The 15318-nt window shown below is 44.4% G+C and overlaps 1 protein-coding gene across 1 annotated transcript in view; it reads left to right on the forward strand.

Moving 5' to 3' along the window:
* col2a1a (collagen, type II, alpha 1a) overlaps positions 1-11761 on the forward strand; it is a 174441-nt gene extending 162680 nt beyond the window's left edge. The window contains exons 52-54 of the mRNA XM_067976758.1: positions 609-796; positions 9400-9642; positions 10253-11761. Of these exons, the coding sequence (XP_067832859.1) occupies positions 609-796; positions 9400-9642; positions 10253-10399 (578 nt within the window). The 3' untranslated portion in view covers positions 10400-11761. The remainder of the gene's footprint in view (positions 1-608; positions 797-9399; positions 9643-10252) is intronic.
* Positions 11762-15318: the final 3557 nt, after the last annotated feature.

The following is a 15318-nucleotide window of genomic DNA, read 5'->3' on the forward strand; positions in this document are numbered from 1 at the left end:
AGTAGACAGGAAGTACCTGTTTCCCCTAGTGGAGAGTTCAAGAACTAGAGGACATAGATTTAAGCTGATTGGCAGAAGGATTAGAGGGGACATGAGGAAAAACTTTTTTACCCAGAGGGTGGTGAGTGTATGGAATTGGTGGTAGAGGCAGGGCCCCTCAACTCTTTTAAAAAGTACCTGGACCTGCACCTAAAGTGCTGTAAGCTGCAGGGCTACGGACCGGGTGCTGGAAGGTGGGATTAGAATGGGCACCTGGTTGTTCTTCGAGCCGGCACGGACACGATGGGCCAAATGGCCCCCTTCTGTGCTGTATCTTTTCTATGGTTCTATGGTTCTACTAGTCTTCAGTGTATGCTCTCTGCACCAGTTTCATAGGAACAATTTGAAATCATTTAGCTTTCTTTCCAAGTGTCACCTTCCAGATGACATTTAAATCAATGAAAATTTCCCACTCTGTATAAGAATTTTAACTAGATTCCACATTTTGAGAATGGAAATATCCAGCATGGAATGGTGTGAAATGTCTACAAGTTTCAATGAGACAGTCTTTGTACAATTTCACAGCTAGTCTGCTCTATGATTTCGCTAATATGTTTGTTCTATCACAGGTGATTACTGGATCGATCCTAACCAGGGCTGCACACTTGATGCCGTCAAGGTCTTCTGTAACATGGAAACTGGTGAGACCTGCGTCTATCCCAGCCCAGCAAGCATTCCACGCAAGAACTGGTGGACAAGCAAGGGCAAAGACAAGAAACATGTATGGTTTGGCGAGACTATGAACGGAGGTTTCCACGTAAGTGCCTTAAGAACATAAGAACATAAGAAATAGGAGGAGGAGTAGGCCATACGGCCCCTCGAGCCTGCTCCACCATTCAATCAAAAAATGGCTGATCTTTGGCCTCAACTCCACTTTCCTGCCCGATCCCCATAGCCCTTGATTCCCCTACAGTCCAAAAATGTATAGATCTCAGCCTTGAATATATTCAATGACTGAGCATCCACAGCCCTCTGGGGTAGAGAATTCCAAAGATTCACAGCCCTCTGAGTGAAGAAATTCCTCCTCATCTCAGTCCTAAATGGCCGACCCCTTATCCTGCGACTATTCCCTCTAGCTCTAGACTCTCCAGCCCGGGGAAACAACCTCTCAGCATCCACCCTGTCAAGCCCCCTCAGAATCTTATATGTTTCAATGAGATCACCTCTCATTCTTCTAAACTCCAGACAGTATAGGCCTATTCTACTCAATCTCTCCTCATAGGACAACCCTCTCATCCCAGGAATCAATCTAGTGAACATTCGTTGCACCGCCTCTAAGGCAAGTATATCCTTCCTTAAATAAGGAGACCAAAACTGTATGCAGTACTCCAGGTGAGGCCTCACCAAAGCCCTGTAAAATTGTAGTAAGACTTCCTTACTCTTGTATTCCAACCTCCTTGCAATAAAGGCCAACATGCCATTTGCCTTCCTAATTGCCTGCTGTGCCTGCCTGCTAACTTTTTGTGTTTCTTGTACCAGGACACCCAAGTCTCTCTGGACACCAATATTTAATAGTTTCTCACCATTTAAAAAATATTCTGTTTTTCTGTTCTTCCTACCAAAGTGAATAACCTCACATTTCCCCACACTGTACTCCATTTCTATCTTCTTGCCCACTCACTTAACCTGTCCATATCCCTTTGCAGACTCTTTGTGTCCTCCTCACAACTTACTTTCCCACCTAGCTTTGTATCGTCAGCAAACTTGGATACATTACACTTGGTCCCTTCATCCAAGTCATTAATATAGATTGTAAATAGCTGAGGCCCAAGCACCGATCCTTGCGGTACCCCAAATTGAAAATGACCAGTTTATCCCTACTCTGTTTTCTGTCCGTTAACCAATCCTCTATCCATGCTAATATGTTACCCCCAATCCCATGAGCCCTTATCTTGCATGACAACCTTTTATGTGGCACCTTATCGAATGTCGTTTGAAAATCCAAATATGCTGCATCCATTGGTTCCCCTTTATCTACCCTACTAGTTACATCCTCAAAAAACTCTAATAAATTTGTCGATCACGATTTCCCTTTCATAAAACCATGTCGACTCTGCCTAATCATATTATGATGTTCTAAGTGCCCTGTTACCACTTCCTTAATAATGGATTCCAGCATTTTCCCGATTACTGATGTCAAGCTAATTGGCCTGTAGTTCCCTGTTTTCTCTCTCCCTCCTTTCTTGAATAGTGGGGTTACATTTGCTACCTTCCAATCCACAGGGACCGTTCTGGAATCTAGGGAACTCTGGAAGATCACAACCAATGCATCCACTATCTCTGCAGTCACCTCTTTTAGAACCCTAGGATGTAGGTCATCAGGTCCAGGGGATTAATCGGCATTTAGTCCCATTAATTTCTCCATTACTTTTTCTCTACTGATAATAATTACTTTAAGTTCCTCACTCTCATTAGCCCCTTGGTTCCCCACTATTTCTGGTATGCTTTTTGTGTCTTCTACGGTGAAGACAGATACAAAGTATTTGTTTAACGCATCTGCCAATTCCTGATTCCCCATTATAATTTCTCCTGTCTCAGCCTCTAAGGGACCAACGTTTACTTTTGCTAATCTCTTCCTTTTTACGTACTTGTAGAAGCTCTTACAATTTGTTTTTATATTTCTTGCTAGTTTACTCTCATATTCTATTTTCTCCCTCTTTATCAATTTTTTGGTCATCCTTTGCTGGTTTCTAAAACTCTCCCAATCCTCAGGCTTACTACTCTTCTTGGCAACAATATAGGCCTCTTCTTTTAATCTAATACTATCCTTAACTTCTTTAGTTAGCCACGGATGGATCACTTTTCCCATGGAGTATTTATTTCTCAATGGAATGTATATTGGTTGAGAATATTGAATTATTTCTTTAAAGGTTCACCATTGCTTATCTACCGTCATATCTTTTAATCTAATTTCCCAATCTACCTCAGCCAACTCACCCCTCATACCTATGTAACTGGCTTTATTTAAGTTTAAGACTCCAGCTTTGGACTTAAGTACGTCACTCTCAAACTCAATGTGAAATTCTATCATGTTATGATGTTATGATCACTCTTCCCCAGAGGATCCTTTATGATGAGATTACTAATTAACCCTGTCTCATTACACAATACAAGGCCTAAAATAGCCTGTTCCCTGGTTGGTTCCACACATATTGTTCTAGGAAACTGTCTCGAATGCATTCCTCAACTCGTCCTCTAAACTACTTTTGCCAATTTGATTTGCCCAGTCTATGTGAAGATTAAAGTCCCCCACTATAATTGCATTTCCTTTATTACAAGCTCCTATTATTTCATGATTAATACTCTGTCCAACAGTATAGCTACCATTAGGGGGCCGATAAACAACTCTCACCAGTGTTTTCTGCCCCTTGTTATTTCTTATTTCCACCCAGACTGATTCTACTTCCTGATCCTCTGAGCCAAGATCCTTTCTCACCACTGTCCTTATGTCACCCTTTATTATTATCGCTACACCCCCTCCTTTTCCATTTTGCCTGTCTTTTCTACATAGCTATAAGTCCCAATCTTGGTCACTTTGCAACCATGGGCCCAATTTTAGTATGGCCGAGCGGGTGCGTTGGGGGCGGGGGGCTCCTAAAATGGGGGAATCCCGGAGCGGGTCCAGAGCCCGGCTCCAACCCGCCCACTTCCAGGTTCCCCAGTGACACGTTCGGGTGCGCGCGCAGCTCCCGCATGCAGGACTCCCACCGGCAATTAAAGCCGGTGGGATGACAATTTAAATACTTACTTACCAAGTAGAGGTACTTGACAGACGTCATTGACAGGAGATTTTGGCAGGGGTGCAATTTTCATGGATCCTCAGCGTGTTTCCCTCAGCTGATGAATCAATCCTCCTCCATGTTGAGCACCACTTGGAGGAAGCACTGAGGGTAGCAAGGGCACAGAATGTACTCTGGGTGGGGGACTTCAATGTCCATCACCAAGAGTGGCTCGGTAGCACCACTACTGACTGAGCTGGCCGAGTCCTGAAGGACATAACTGCCAGACTGGGCCTGCAGCAGGTGGTGAGCGAACCAACACGAGGGAAAAACTTACTTGACCTCGTCCTCACCAATCTACCTGTCGCAAATGCATCTGTCCATGACAGTATTGGTAGGAGTGACCACCGCACAGTCCTCGTGGAGATGAAATCCCGTCTTCGCACTGAGGACACCATCCAACGTGTTGTGTGGCACTAAATGGGATAGATTCAGAACAGATCTAGCAGCTCAAAACTGGGCATCCATGAGGCACTGTGGGCCATCAGCAGCAGCAGAATTGTATTCCAGCACAATCTGAAACCTCATGGCCCGGCATATTCCTCACTCTACCATTACCAACAAGCCAGGGGATTAACCCTGGTTCAATGAGGAGTGTAGAAGAGCATGCCAGGAACAGCACCAGGCGTACCGAAAAATGAGGTGCCAACCTGGTGAAGCTACAACTCAGGACTACATGCATGCTAAACAGTGGAAGCAACATGCTATAGACAGAGCTAAGCAATTCCACAACCAACGGATCAGATCAAAGCTCTGCAGTCCTGCCACATCCAGTCGTGAATGGTGGTGGACAATTAAACAACTAACGGGAGGAGGAGGCTCTGCAAACATCCCCATCCTCAATGATGGCAGAGTCCAGCACGTGAGTGCAAAAGACAAGGCTGAAGCGTTTGCAACCATCTTCAGCCAGAAGTGCCGAGTGGATGATCCATCTCGGCCTCCTCCCGATATCCCCACCATCACAGAAGCCAGTCTTCAGCCAATTCGATTCACTTCACGTGATATCAAGAAACGGCTGAGTGCACTGGATACAGAAAAGGCTATGGGCCCCAACAACATCCCAGCTGTAGTGCTGAAGACTTGTGCTCCAGAACTAGCTGCACCTCCAGCCAAGCTGTTCCAGTACAGCTACAACACTGGCATCTACCCGACAAAGTGGAAAATTGCCCAGGTATGTCCTGTCCACAAAAAGCTGGACAAATCCAATCCGGCCAATTACCGCCCCATCAGTCTACTCTCAATCATCAGCAAAGCGATGGAAGGTGTCGTTGACAGTGCTATCAAGCAGCATTTACTCACCAATAACCTGCTCACCGATGCTCAGTTAGGGTTCTGCCAGGACCACTCGGCTCCAGACCTCATTACAGCCTTGGTCCAAACATGAACAAGAGAGCTGAATTCCAGAGGTGAGGTGAGAGTGACTGCCCTTGACATCAAGGCAGCGTTTGACCGAGTGTGGCACCAGGGAGCCCTAGTAAAATTGAAGTCAATGGGAATCAGGGGGAAAACTCTCCAGTGGCTGGACTCATACCTAGCACAAAGGAAGATGGTAGTGGTTGTTGGAGGCCAATCATCTCAGCCCCAGGGCATTGCAGCAGGAGTTCCTCAGGGCAGTGTCCTAGGCCCAACCATCTTCAGCTGCTTCATCAATGACCTTCCCTCCATCATAAGGTCAGAAATGGGGATGTTCGCTGATGATTGCAGTGTTCAGTTCCATTCGCAACCCCTCAAATAATGAAGCAGTCCGAGCCCGCATGCAACAAGACCTCGACAACATTCCATGCTTGGGCTGATAAGTGGCAAGTAACATTCGCGCCAGACAAGTGCCAGGCAATGACCATCTCAAACAAGAGAGAGTCTAACCACTTCCCCTTGACATTCAACGTCATTACCATCGCCGAATCCCCAACCATCAACATCCTGGGGGTCACCATTGACCAGAAACTTAACTGGACCAGCCACATAAATACTGTGGCTACGAGAGCAGGTCAGAGGCTGGGTATTCTGGGTACTCCCCAAAGCCTTTCCACCATCTACAAGGCACAAGTCAGGAGTGTGATGGAATACTTTCCATTTGCTTGGATGAGTGCAGCTCCAGCAACACTCAAGAAGCTCGACACCATCCAGGACAAAGCAACCCGCTTGATTGGCACCCCATCCACCACCCTAAACATTCACTCCCTTCACCACCGGCGCACAGTGGCTGCAGTGTGTACCATCCACAGGATGCACTGCAGCAACTCGCCAAGGCTTCTTCGACAGCACCTTCCAAACCCGCAACTTCTACCACCTAGAAGGACAAGAGCAGCAGGTACATGGGAACAACACCACCTTCATGTTCCCCTCGAAGTCACACACCATCCTGACTTGGAAATATATCGCCGTTCCTTCATCGTCGCTGGGTCAAAATCCTGGAACTCCCTTCCTAACAGCACTGTGGGAGAACCGTCACCACACGGATTGCAGCGGTTCAAGAAGGCGGCTCACCACCACCTTCTCAAGGGCAATTTGGGATGGGCAATAAATGCTGGCCTCGCCAGCGACGCCCACATCCCATGAACGAATAAAAAAAAGAGCAGACGTGTTTCAGCCAGCAGCCAGTGGGAGATGCAAAGGATTATTTGACAGGTGGTGGGAGAACCTCATTTATTGCAGCAGGGCACTCTGTCACTTCAGACAAAGTTTTGGCTGCAACACCTTTGTCTTTCCACTCAAAATTATTAATTTATACCCTAAACTCTGCTGTGCAAACACATTTACCGACTTTGCGGACCCCCCTCAAACTCACACCGTCAGGATGGGAGGCGCGATGGCTGCATTCATCACTTCATCCGAGGATGAGCAGCATCACCAGCCTCACCAGGCACGCCGTCCACCTCCGCCACGTGGAGCTCCACAACACAGTGCTGCGCCACAGGCACCTGCACAAAGTAGTCGTGCAACTACACATACACCCACTGTAGGGTGACCCAATGGGTGGCATCAAGTGTGGGTGTTCATGGTGAACCTCATGAAAGGGACTTATTGCACAAGCCAGTCAAGAATGGCCAAGACGTGGCAGTAGTGGTGACAATAATAATATTTAATGTGAGTTGAACCAAAATCAAATATAAATAAAAAACATGACAAACCGTCAAATACCCTTTTGCATCCCCTTTGTGCTCACAAAACCTTTGCCTTACGCTTCCTACTACTCATATGTGATGCATGCCCTGTGGCTTAAGCAGAGGTAGTGGCAGGTTGGGTGAGGGTGACCATGAAAGAGATGCATCAGAGGGTGAGTATGAGACAGAGCCATGAGATTGTATGAGGATTGGGTTGAGTGGTAGTGGTGGGATGGGTACTGGGGAGGTGAGTAAGTGCAGGTAAGTTGAGGATGAGGCTTGAGTGGGTGTGAGGAGTGATGTGATAGAGTAGTGTTGGCAGTGCAGAAGGAGATGTGGGGTGGGGGCGGTGATGTGGAAGACGGAGTGTAGGAGAATGAGTAAGTGTGCTCACTTTGACTGACCTAGTTAGGTCATTGAAGCGCTTCCTGCACTGTATCCAGGTGTGGGATATGTTGCTGGTGCTGCTGACCTCCTCTGCCACCTCGAACCTGGCCTTCTTGGTGGCAGAGACAGGCCACTTCCTCCCGACCGCCGGGTAGAAAATATCTCTCCTCCTCACCCCATCCAGTAGGACCTGGAGTGAGGCATCATTAAACCTGGAGCAGCCTTTCCCCTGGGCTGCTCCATACTGTAATTTTGGCTGTTTGCTGCAGGAGCAGCATTGGAAGACTGCCCCTTTAAATAGGGCTCCTTCAGCTGACAGTCTGTGATGCAGGTGCGCAGTCCGCCCACTGCGCAGGTTGACGACGGGAAACCCGGAAGCCAAGGTAAGTGGCTTCAATTTACTCAAGATCGCGTGGGGAACAGATGGATTTTACTGGGCGGGTTACCCACGTGCCCAGTCGCCCCCCCGCTGCCATCCCGCCTCCCTGGTAATATCAGGGTCCATGTCTCTGTATTAGCTATTAGATCAAACCCACTTATCTCTATCTGTGCAACAAATTCATCTATCTTGTTAGGCATGTTCTGTGCATTCAGATAAAGAGCCTTCCATTTTGATTTTCTACCATTTTTTCCTGCTTTGACCTTACATCTTGATGCTCGATTATTAGTAAACTTGGTAAACTGTCTCTTCCTGCCACACTCTGCTTATCTTTACCCAAATCACCACACTGCTCTGTTGCCTTGACTTTTCTCCTTAGATTTCTAAATTTCTCCTCACCTGAACCCCCCCCCCTTTTAGTTTAAAGCCCTATCTTTGCCTTAATGATCCTTGTGTGGAAGTTAACAATAAAAAAGTGATAGATGCTGAATATGGATCACCCATAGAGTTAGTGAGTAACCCTGCCTCACACTGAAAGGAAAAGCTGTATACCATTTGACCTACTTCAGCATTTGTACAAAAATAAGTAAACATAAAACTTTTTAGGAACAGGAGGACAGTCATACCTAAACACATCCCTCTTTGGCAGATCTCAACTCCATCTACCTGCTTTGTGACTACAATCCCTCAATCTTTGCTAAGTTCACCCGATGGTTCCGTCAGTTTATCCAGTGCATAGTTTAGTAATTACCGACCCAGAAGTCACCAGATTCAGTCCCCGGGTCTGTGCTGAGTTAGCTGATCTCAGCTGGGGTACTGGTAGCAGCACTACCTTTGTCCTTATACCTTAATATAAATTAGGAAGGGGAAAAGTGGCCAGAGTTCCCGCTTATGATTGCTCTCCAATGACCCTTGGGTGTGGACCATGGCACCGTATTCCAAAGAGAAGATAGGAGGAAGAAAGTTGGAAGGGAAAAAAAGCAACCCGCTTTGTTGTCTCTTGAGCCCATTGACACTGTCTGCTTCAATGTCCTTCCCAGGTAACTTATTCCACAATTCAATTACCCTTTAGGTGAAGCAGTTCACTCCGTATTCTTAATTTCCTAAATTTTAATTTGTTTCCTCTGGCATTTGAACCTTTCCCAAGTGACTATGACAAATCCATTGATTGTTCATCTTATTCAGATTTATCAAAAGTGTCATATTTGCACCTTGAACCCCAGTCAGTATTCAATTCAGGGTACTCTTTAATGTTGGGACTGGCTGTTGCTCTTCTCCCCTACCTCCATTGCTGAATTCTATTCATAGTTATATGGGGATCCGTCAACAAATCTGGACCAAGGTTTCTCAGAATACCTAACTCCTCCAATAGCAGCTTTAGATTTTTCAAACATCTCTCTACAACAAAATAAAAATCTATCTGACGTGGATCTTGTTTTCAAAAGCCACACAAACCTTTATAGATTATCTTCTGTTAATGAGGAAGAACTCTAGCTTATTTTCTCCCTCTCCAAATGCAGGGGGTGGTGAGGTCAATTGCAGTGCGCCTCATGCCTCACTGGCTGAGATCATCTAGCACAGCACAGACAGTGGATTTAACCTGGAACCTTCCAGGTCTGTATTGTTCAGGCTAATGAGAAGGAGTTCTTAGATATTATGTGCATCTGTGAGACTCTTCATGGAGTCTGACTTTCTTTCCTTTCTCTTACAGTTCAGCTATGGCGATGGTAGTCTGACAGCCAACACTGCTGCCATCCAGATGACCTTCCTGCGTCTGCTATCCACTGAGGCCTCCCAGAACATCACCTATCACTGCAAGAACAGCATTGCCTACATGGATAGAGCTACTGGCAACCTGAAGAAGGCCCTCCTATTGCAAGGCTCAAACGACATCGAAATCAGAGCTGAAGGAAACAGCAGGTTCACGTACACTGTCTTGGAGGATGGTTGCACGGTACGTTTTTGGAATTTATTTCTAATTAAAGTTAATAAGACAGTATTAAATATAACTACAGTGCATGAAAGACATAAGTTTGTTTCCTTTAGGATGCGAGGCATGCAACTTCGATTCTAACACTTATAGAATAAGTAAATTGACAAGCCAGTTAGCGCTAGTGGTAGAACATTGCAGTCTCATTCTGAGGAGCTTGCATCTGAATGCAACCTTGTGGTCACTCAGACACAATTACCATCTCAGGGCAAACTTAGGACACCTTGGACAGGTTGCAGGATGGACTGCCTCATGACAGCAGAGGACTCCACCAGGGATTGAGGGTGAGAGAGAGAGAGAAGAAATTAATTGGTTGTCCTGCCCATTGCAAAGGGCATGCCTGTCGGCTAATACAAAGCAGGGGTGACTCTGAGCATCCTCCCTTTATGGCTGCTGGAGAAACATTGAGGCAAAAATAAATGAGGGGGAGGAAATGATTTTCAGTAATGTTGGAAAAAGAAACACAAAGACTTCAAGATGTTACATTTTAGTTAACACTGTCATTACTGGAAAGTATCAGTTTCATTTGGATTGTGAGTTTACAACTGAAAATATCTTTATTGTACTTTTTCAGAAACATACTGGCAAGTGGGGCAAGACAGTCATAGAATACAGGTCACAGAAAACAACTCGTCTGCCCATTGTGGATGTTGCACCTTTGGATATTGGTGGTTCAGATCAGGAATTTGGTGTTGACATTGGTGCAGTCTGCTTCTTGTAAAATAATAAGGACCTCAGTACTTTCCAATCACTTCTAGGACTTCTGCACTGAATGGCTGATCCAATCCATCACTCCATTCATCCACACGCTTACATTTTGGACTTCATGGCCTAGCTGGACAGACTGCGAAAACGGTTAATTTATTTATTGTTTTCCTGTAAGATCTTCAGGTCAGGTGGAAGTGTTACTGATATCTGTTGAAGGCCCTCCCCTGGATTGTACCAGCGCAGGTATTACTAATATTCATGCCGTACCAGTCTGTAAAAAGGTTACTAGCAGGAGACTGTGTAAAATATTAAAAAATGGTGCTATGTTGTAAAACCAGTCTGTAACATGGAGAACAATTGATATAAAAAATGTGGAAAGTACAAGTTGATCTGGGCTTTTTTTTTGTGGATTTTTTTTTTGCAGACTTTGAGAGATTCTAACTGCTCCAGTATCTAACTTTGCCTGCCCTCTTTTTCTATCAAGATGAAGGAAGTTTGGAACAACAATCTAGAACTTCCCCAGTTTAAGCTACCTCACACTAATGATCTTGAAGGGACTAAACACACAGTAGCAGGGACAGAAGCTGGAAAAAAAGTCCCGACGATCACTCTTATTTCCAATTTAATTCAAAAAAAAGGTGCTCCTTTTTTTGGCTTCTGATGTCTTCTTCTGTGGTAGTTTAGTGAACTAGAGGATCCAGTCAAGATTTGATGGTGCTGAATAAAACTATTCTGAAGCTGCCATTTGTGGTGTTGCAGAATTGTAACACCAACTTAACATCCGGTCACTTTTATAAAAAAACAAAATCAGTATTGCAGCAAAAAAATTCTAAGTGGATGATGTGTGGTCTGATCTCCAACCAAATCTGGTGAAAACCATTCACAGAATTTTTTTTCCCTATGTTTTCCAAAGTTAGGCATGTGGATAAAATTAATCCTTTTTTTTCTCCTACGACCTATTTTTTTCCCTAATTCCATGCATCTCTTGCTTTCGTGCAACCTTTTTCTTGTAACTAGAGGGGGAAAAAAAAGAGGTAGGCTTTTTTTGGGGGGCAAAACAAACCAAGGATATGTACTATTTTGTATATGTAAAATAGTTCAAATGTTTTTAAATATTTTGCAATACTGGTTTTAAGCATGGTAGATTAGAACATTCCCATCACAACACTAATGATCTTGTTCCTTGTGAAAAGATTCTGTCACTTTGTACTTTTTTCTCAACCCACTACCCCTCTGCAGCAATAAAGATAGAAAGCTTTTCTATAAAAAAAAACACATTTGTTTTGAATTTTTTTTATTTGTATTAAATCCATCCTATGATGTATCTTTGTTGAATGTTTATCTATTCTGGGATATTTCATGACAGAAAAATGAAACGACACAAATAAAACTTAATTAAAAAAAGTACCCACCGTGGTTTCAGCTGTTTTTTGATTCACAGTGCCTTGCATTCAGGACTCTGTCGGTAGGACAAAGTCCAAGAGAGACGTAGCCCCTCCCAACCAAATAATGTTTTTTTCTCCCCATTTTTCTCCCCCTCCTGTCTCTCGCTGGGTGTCGGCAGCCCCTCCTCTCCCTACCAAGCCCAACGGGTCATTCTCCATGTGTCAACCCAGAGGGTGAGTGTCATCAGGTAGATCTTGTCCTCAGTACCACAGGGGGTGTTGGATGGCAAACCAGAGCAGGAATTCTGACTGATTTGAATAGAGAACGAATTGCAAGGTGCATTTATGAATGAGTTTATAAAAAAACCTTTGGTGGGTTTGAGAGATCCAGTATTCCCTCTGCATGAATTGTGAAGAGGAATGGGAGTCTATCAGGGAATGCAGAATTAATAACGTTATAGGTGTAAATCTCCGGTTTTAACTACTAACAATGCACTGTTTCCAATTATGTTAGGTAATGAATCCCTTAATAAAACTGTAATGATCAAAAGGTTTCAGGTCCTGTGTTGTACCTTGGTGTTGTGTCTTGGCCCACATTTTGCCATGTTACTTGCTTCTAATCTTGACTGGTCCATTTGAGTAGAGGCAAATCCCCACAGGTAGGGAAGGGTTTGGAAAACTGGAGAGTCCTGATACATAGCAGCATGCCAGGTCATTTCACTGCTCTCCTCAGCTTTGGCGGGGGTGGGGAGAGGGGGGGGAATGTAAAAATCATTTCCTTACAATGCCAGTTAATGTAATAGAGGTGTAATGACATTTGTAAGTATTACAGAATTATACCAGAGATTATTATGTTCTTGGATTATTAGTTGCCAAAATAGGTTATTCACATTCTTTGCAGATAACCAATTACAACCAGTTCTGCTGTCAGTTTTGAGGCGGTGTATTTTGTAAGAAACTTTATGCAAAAATTAAAGGCTGTAAGGAACCTAAGTGAGTTGTGAATAAGCAACACATTACAAGGGTAGTTGCCAAATGATCTTTACTCATCCCTGACATTATGTCTAATGTTCTTCAATGTTTTATTGCCATGTTGGTGCTGCTTTTGATTAACTGTTTCCTGATGTCACTAGTGGACTCTCAACCCTACTCCCATTGTCCATGACTTCATGTAGGCAGCCATTTTGTGAGTATGTAAGCACAGTTCCTTGCTGCAGTGTGTAGGTCCTAATTTCAGAATAAAATTTCAAGATGTAGGAAAAAGTAGGAGTATATCGCACAAGGTAGGATAGGGTTAAAACTCAAATGTTTTTGATATTCAAGGGTTTTTATAAGCATGAGATTGCTTGTGTTTGGACTGCTGAAACTGAAATGTCAGGCTCGGGTCAATAAACAGGTGGCAGATGGAGAAATAAAAATAATCATCTCTGCCTGAATTTCTGACTATTCAACCTAGGAAACACCTGACTGACAAGCATTTAAAAGGATAAAAATTCCAGGTTGTGCCATTGCCAGTGGGAACGATGCATGGGTATTCTGCCAGCTATTCACCGCAAGCTGAGACAACTTGAAGGGCTTCCATTCGGTATAAACAGAAGAGAAGGGATGTAAAGCCTCAAACTATTTTTCACCAATTGAGGGCTCCAGCCAACACACAGCCTGATGCCCTTGATACATGCAATGAGGCAAAGGAGGGTTGCCCGGTTGGCACTCAAGGGCACCCTCGTGGGAGAAGAGCTGTCTGCAATGCCTGGCAGGAGATAGCTGAACAGGGTGATTACTCTTCACAACGCCTGGAGAACCTAGCTGCAAATATGGAAGATGGTGACAGACCTGAGAAAAGGTGGCCTGTAATGCTACCCAGCAGTTTCCTATACAAGCATCCATTTCAAGTATGAACGGCATAAAGTGTGTTCTCCAAATCTGTAACTCTTGTACTGCTCACCCTGCCAAAGATTTTGTACAACCGTACTGCCCTTTGAATGGTTATTACACATGGCCATACTGCAGCATGGCACACATACAGACTGCAACTTACAACTGGAACTGTGTCACACTGAAATCTTAAAAAGGAGCTTCACACAGCCAATCCTTCCAACACATTCTCCATTTTCAGTTAGTGATGCACAGGATGGGCACATGTCTGGCACTCTACGTGCCCTTAAATTTACAGCTCAAGACTCCTCTTTCAGAACAAGATGGCACCTAATACAAGGGAACAAATCTTCAACTGGAGGAGTGCCCAGAAATTATAGGCTCTTGACTCCCTTTAAGGAGACCCTGAATATCCTTGTCTCTCAGAGCACACACAACCACAAAACTGTCACATACAGTATCTTGCAATGCAAGTTCTGTTTGAAGGCATCTCTGGGAGTCAGCATTGTTACATATGTCGCTTTTTTGGCCTGGAAGAGCAGTATGCAGCACTGTCAGTAGCTCCAAGCAAGCCAGCACCTCATCGTACCCTGCACCATTCTACAACATTCGCAAGAAGCAGCAGATACACACAGCCTGCAGGACGTAGTTAGTGAGCTTGAGGAGTCTGCACTGGGGGAGTCACAGGGCACAAGGACCGGGGAGAAAAAAGGGAAAAGGGTAGCTTTACTCGGTCCCTTAACAACAGAACCTTACTATCAGCTAACACCCATTTTAAATGGTGAAATTAGCACTGTGTGGGAACTGGTAGGAAACTCTCGGGCAGTCTTTTTACCCACTTATTTGAATACCATATCTCTGTAATAAACTCACACAGAAGAACGGTGGCAGACAACCAGGTCAGTAATCTTGCGCGCTGAAGCCAAATTCACAAGCTCCCACTTTTCCGGCCCATACTGTCCCATTTTCCACCTTAGATCTTCAACCCTCTAAACTCTGACAACAATTGGCCATACCCTAGTTTTCAACTAATAACAGGAAGAGGTATTTCCTTGTAAGGAAACAGTTCCTGTGAATACATCTCAAAGATGGTCTCTGGTCAGCAAGAGTCAGGCCATTGGCACCAAAATGGCTACTGCAATATACACATCAAAGATTGAAGATTTTTTTTAAAATTGGGATCATAAAGGATGCAGATCAGATTGCCTGTGTTTTTTTTGATCTCAGGATACAAGAAATTTTTGTCATAGTTTTCTAGTTTTATCAGATACAATAAAAGAGGCAGATTATGTTCAAAAAAGGAGAAAAAAAAAGCAAGTCAAGAAAACTCAGTTCAACTCAAAGACAAGTTTTAGCATTTATTGTAACAAGTTAATAGCATTAGTTCTCAAAAGTATAAGAACTATAGAGGCTGAAAGTGCTGTCATCATGCCAAGCCAGCACTGTTCAGGCACTATGTTTGCCCGCCCACATACGAGCTGATCTCACTGGATAAAGGTGAGGCCAACTCATTTACATTATTTTCTGGTGCTCCTCGTTTGTGACGCTCCAGGTGAGCGGTGACCATATCATCGGGCAACCTGCCTGTTGTGCACCAGGCACTTGCCTGGCATTGAAAGACACCAGGCAAGAGGGCATTGGTGCTGGGGGCACCAGTAGGCACCTTGAAGGC

Source organism: Heptranchias perlo, chromosome X (assembly GCF_035084215.1).
Source record: "Heptranchias perlo isolate sHepPer1 chromosome X, sHepPer1.hap1, whole genome shotgun sequence".
NCBI classification, from domain to species: Eukaryota; Metazoa; Chordata; class Chondrichthyes; order Hexanchiformes; family Hexanchidae; genus Heptranchias; species Heptranchias perlo.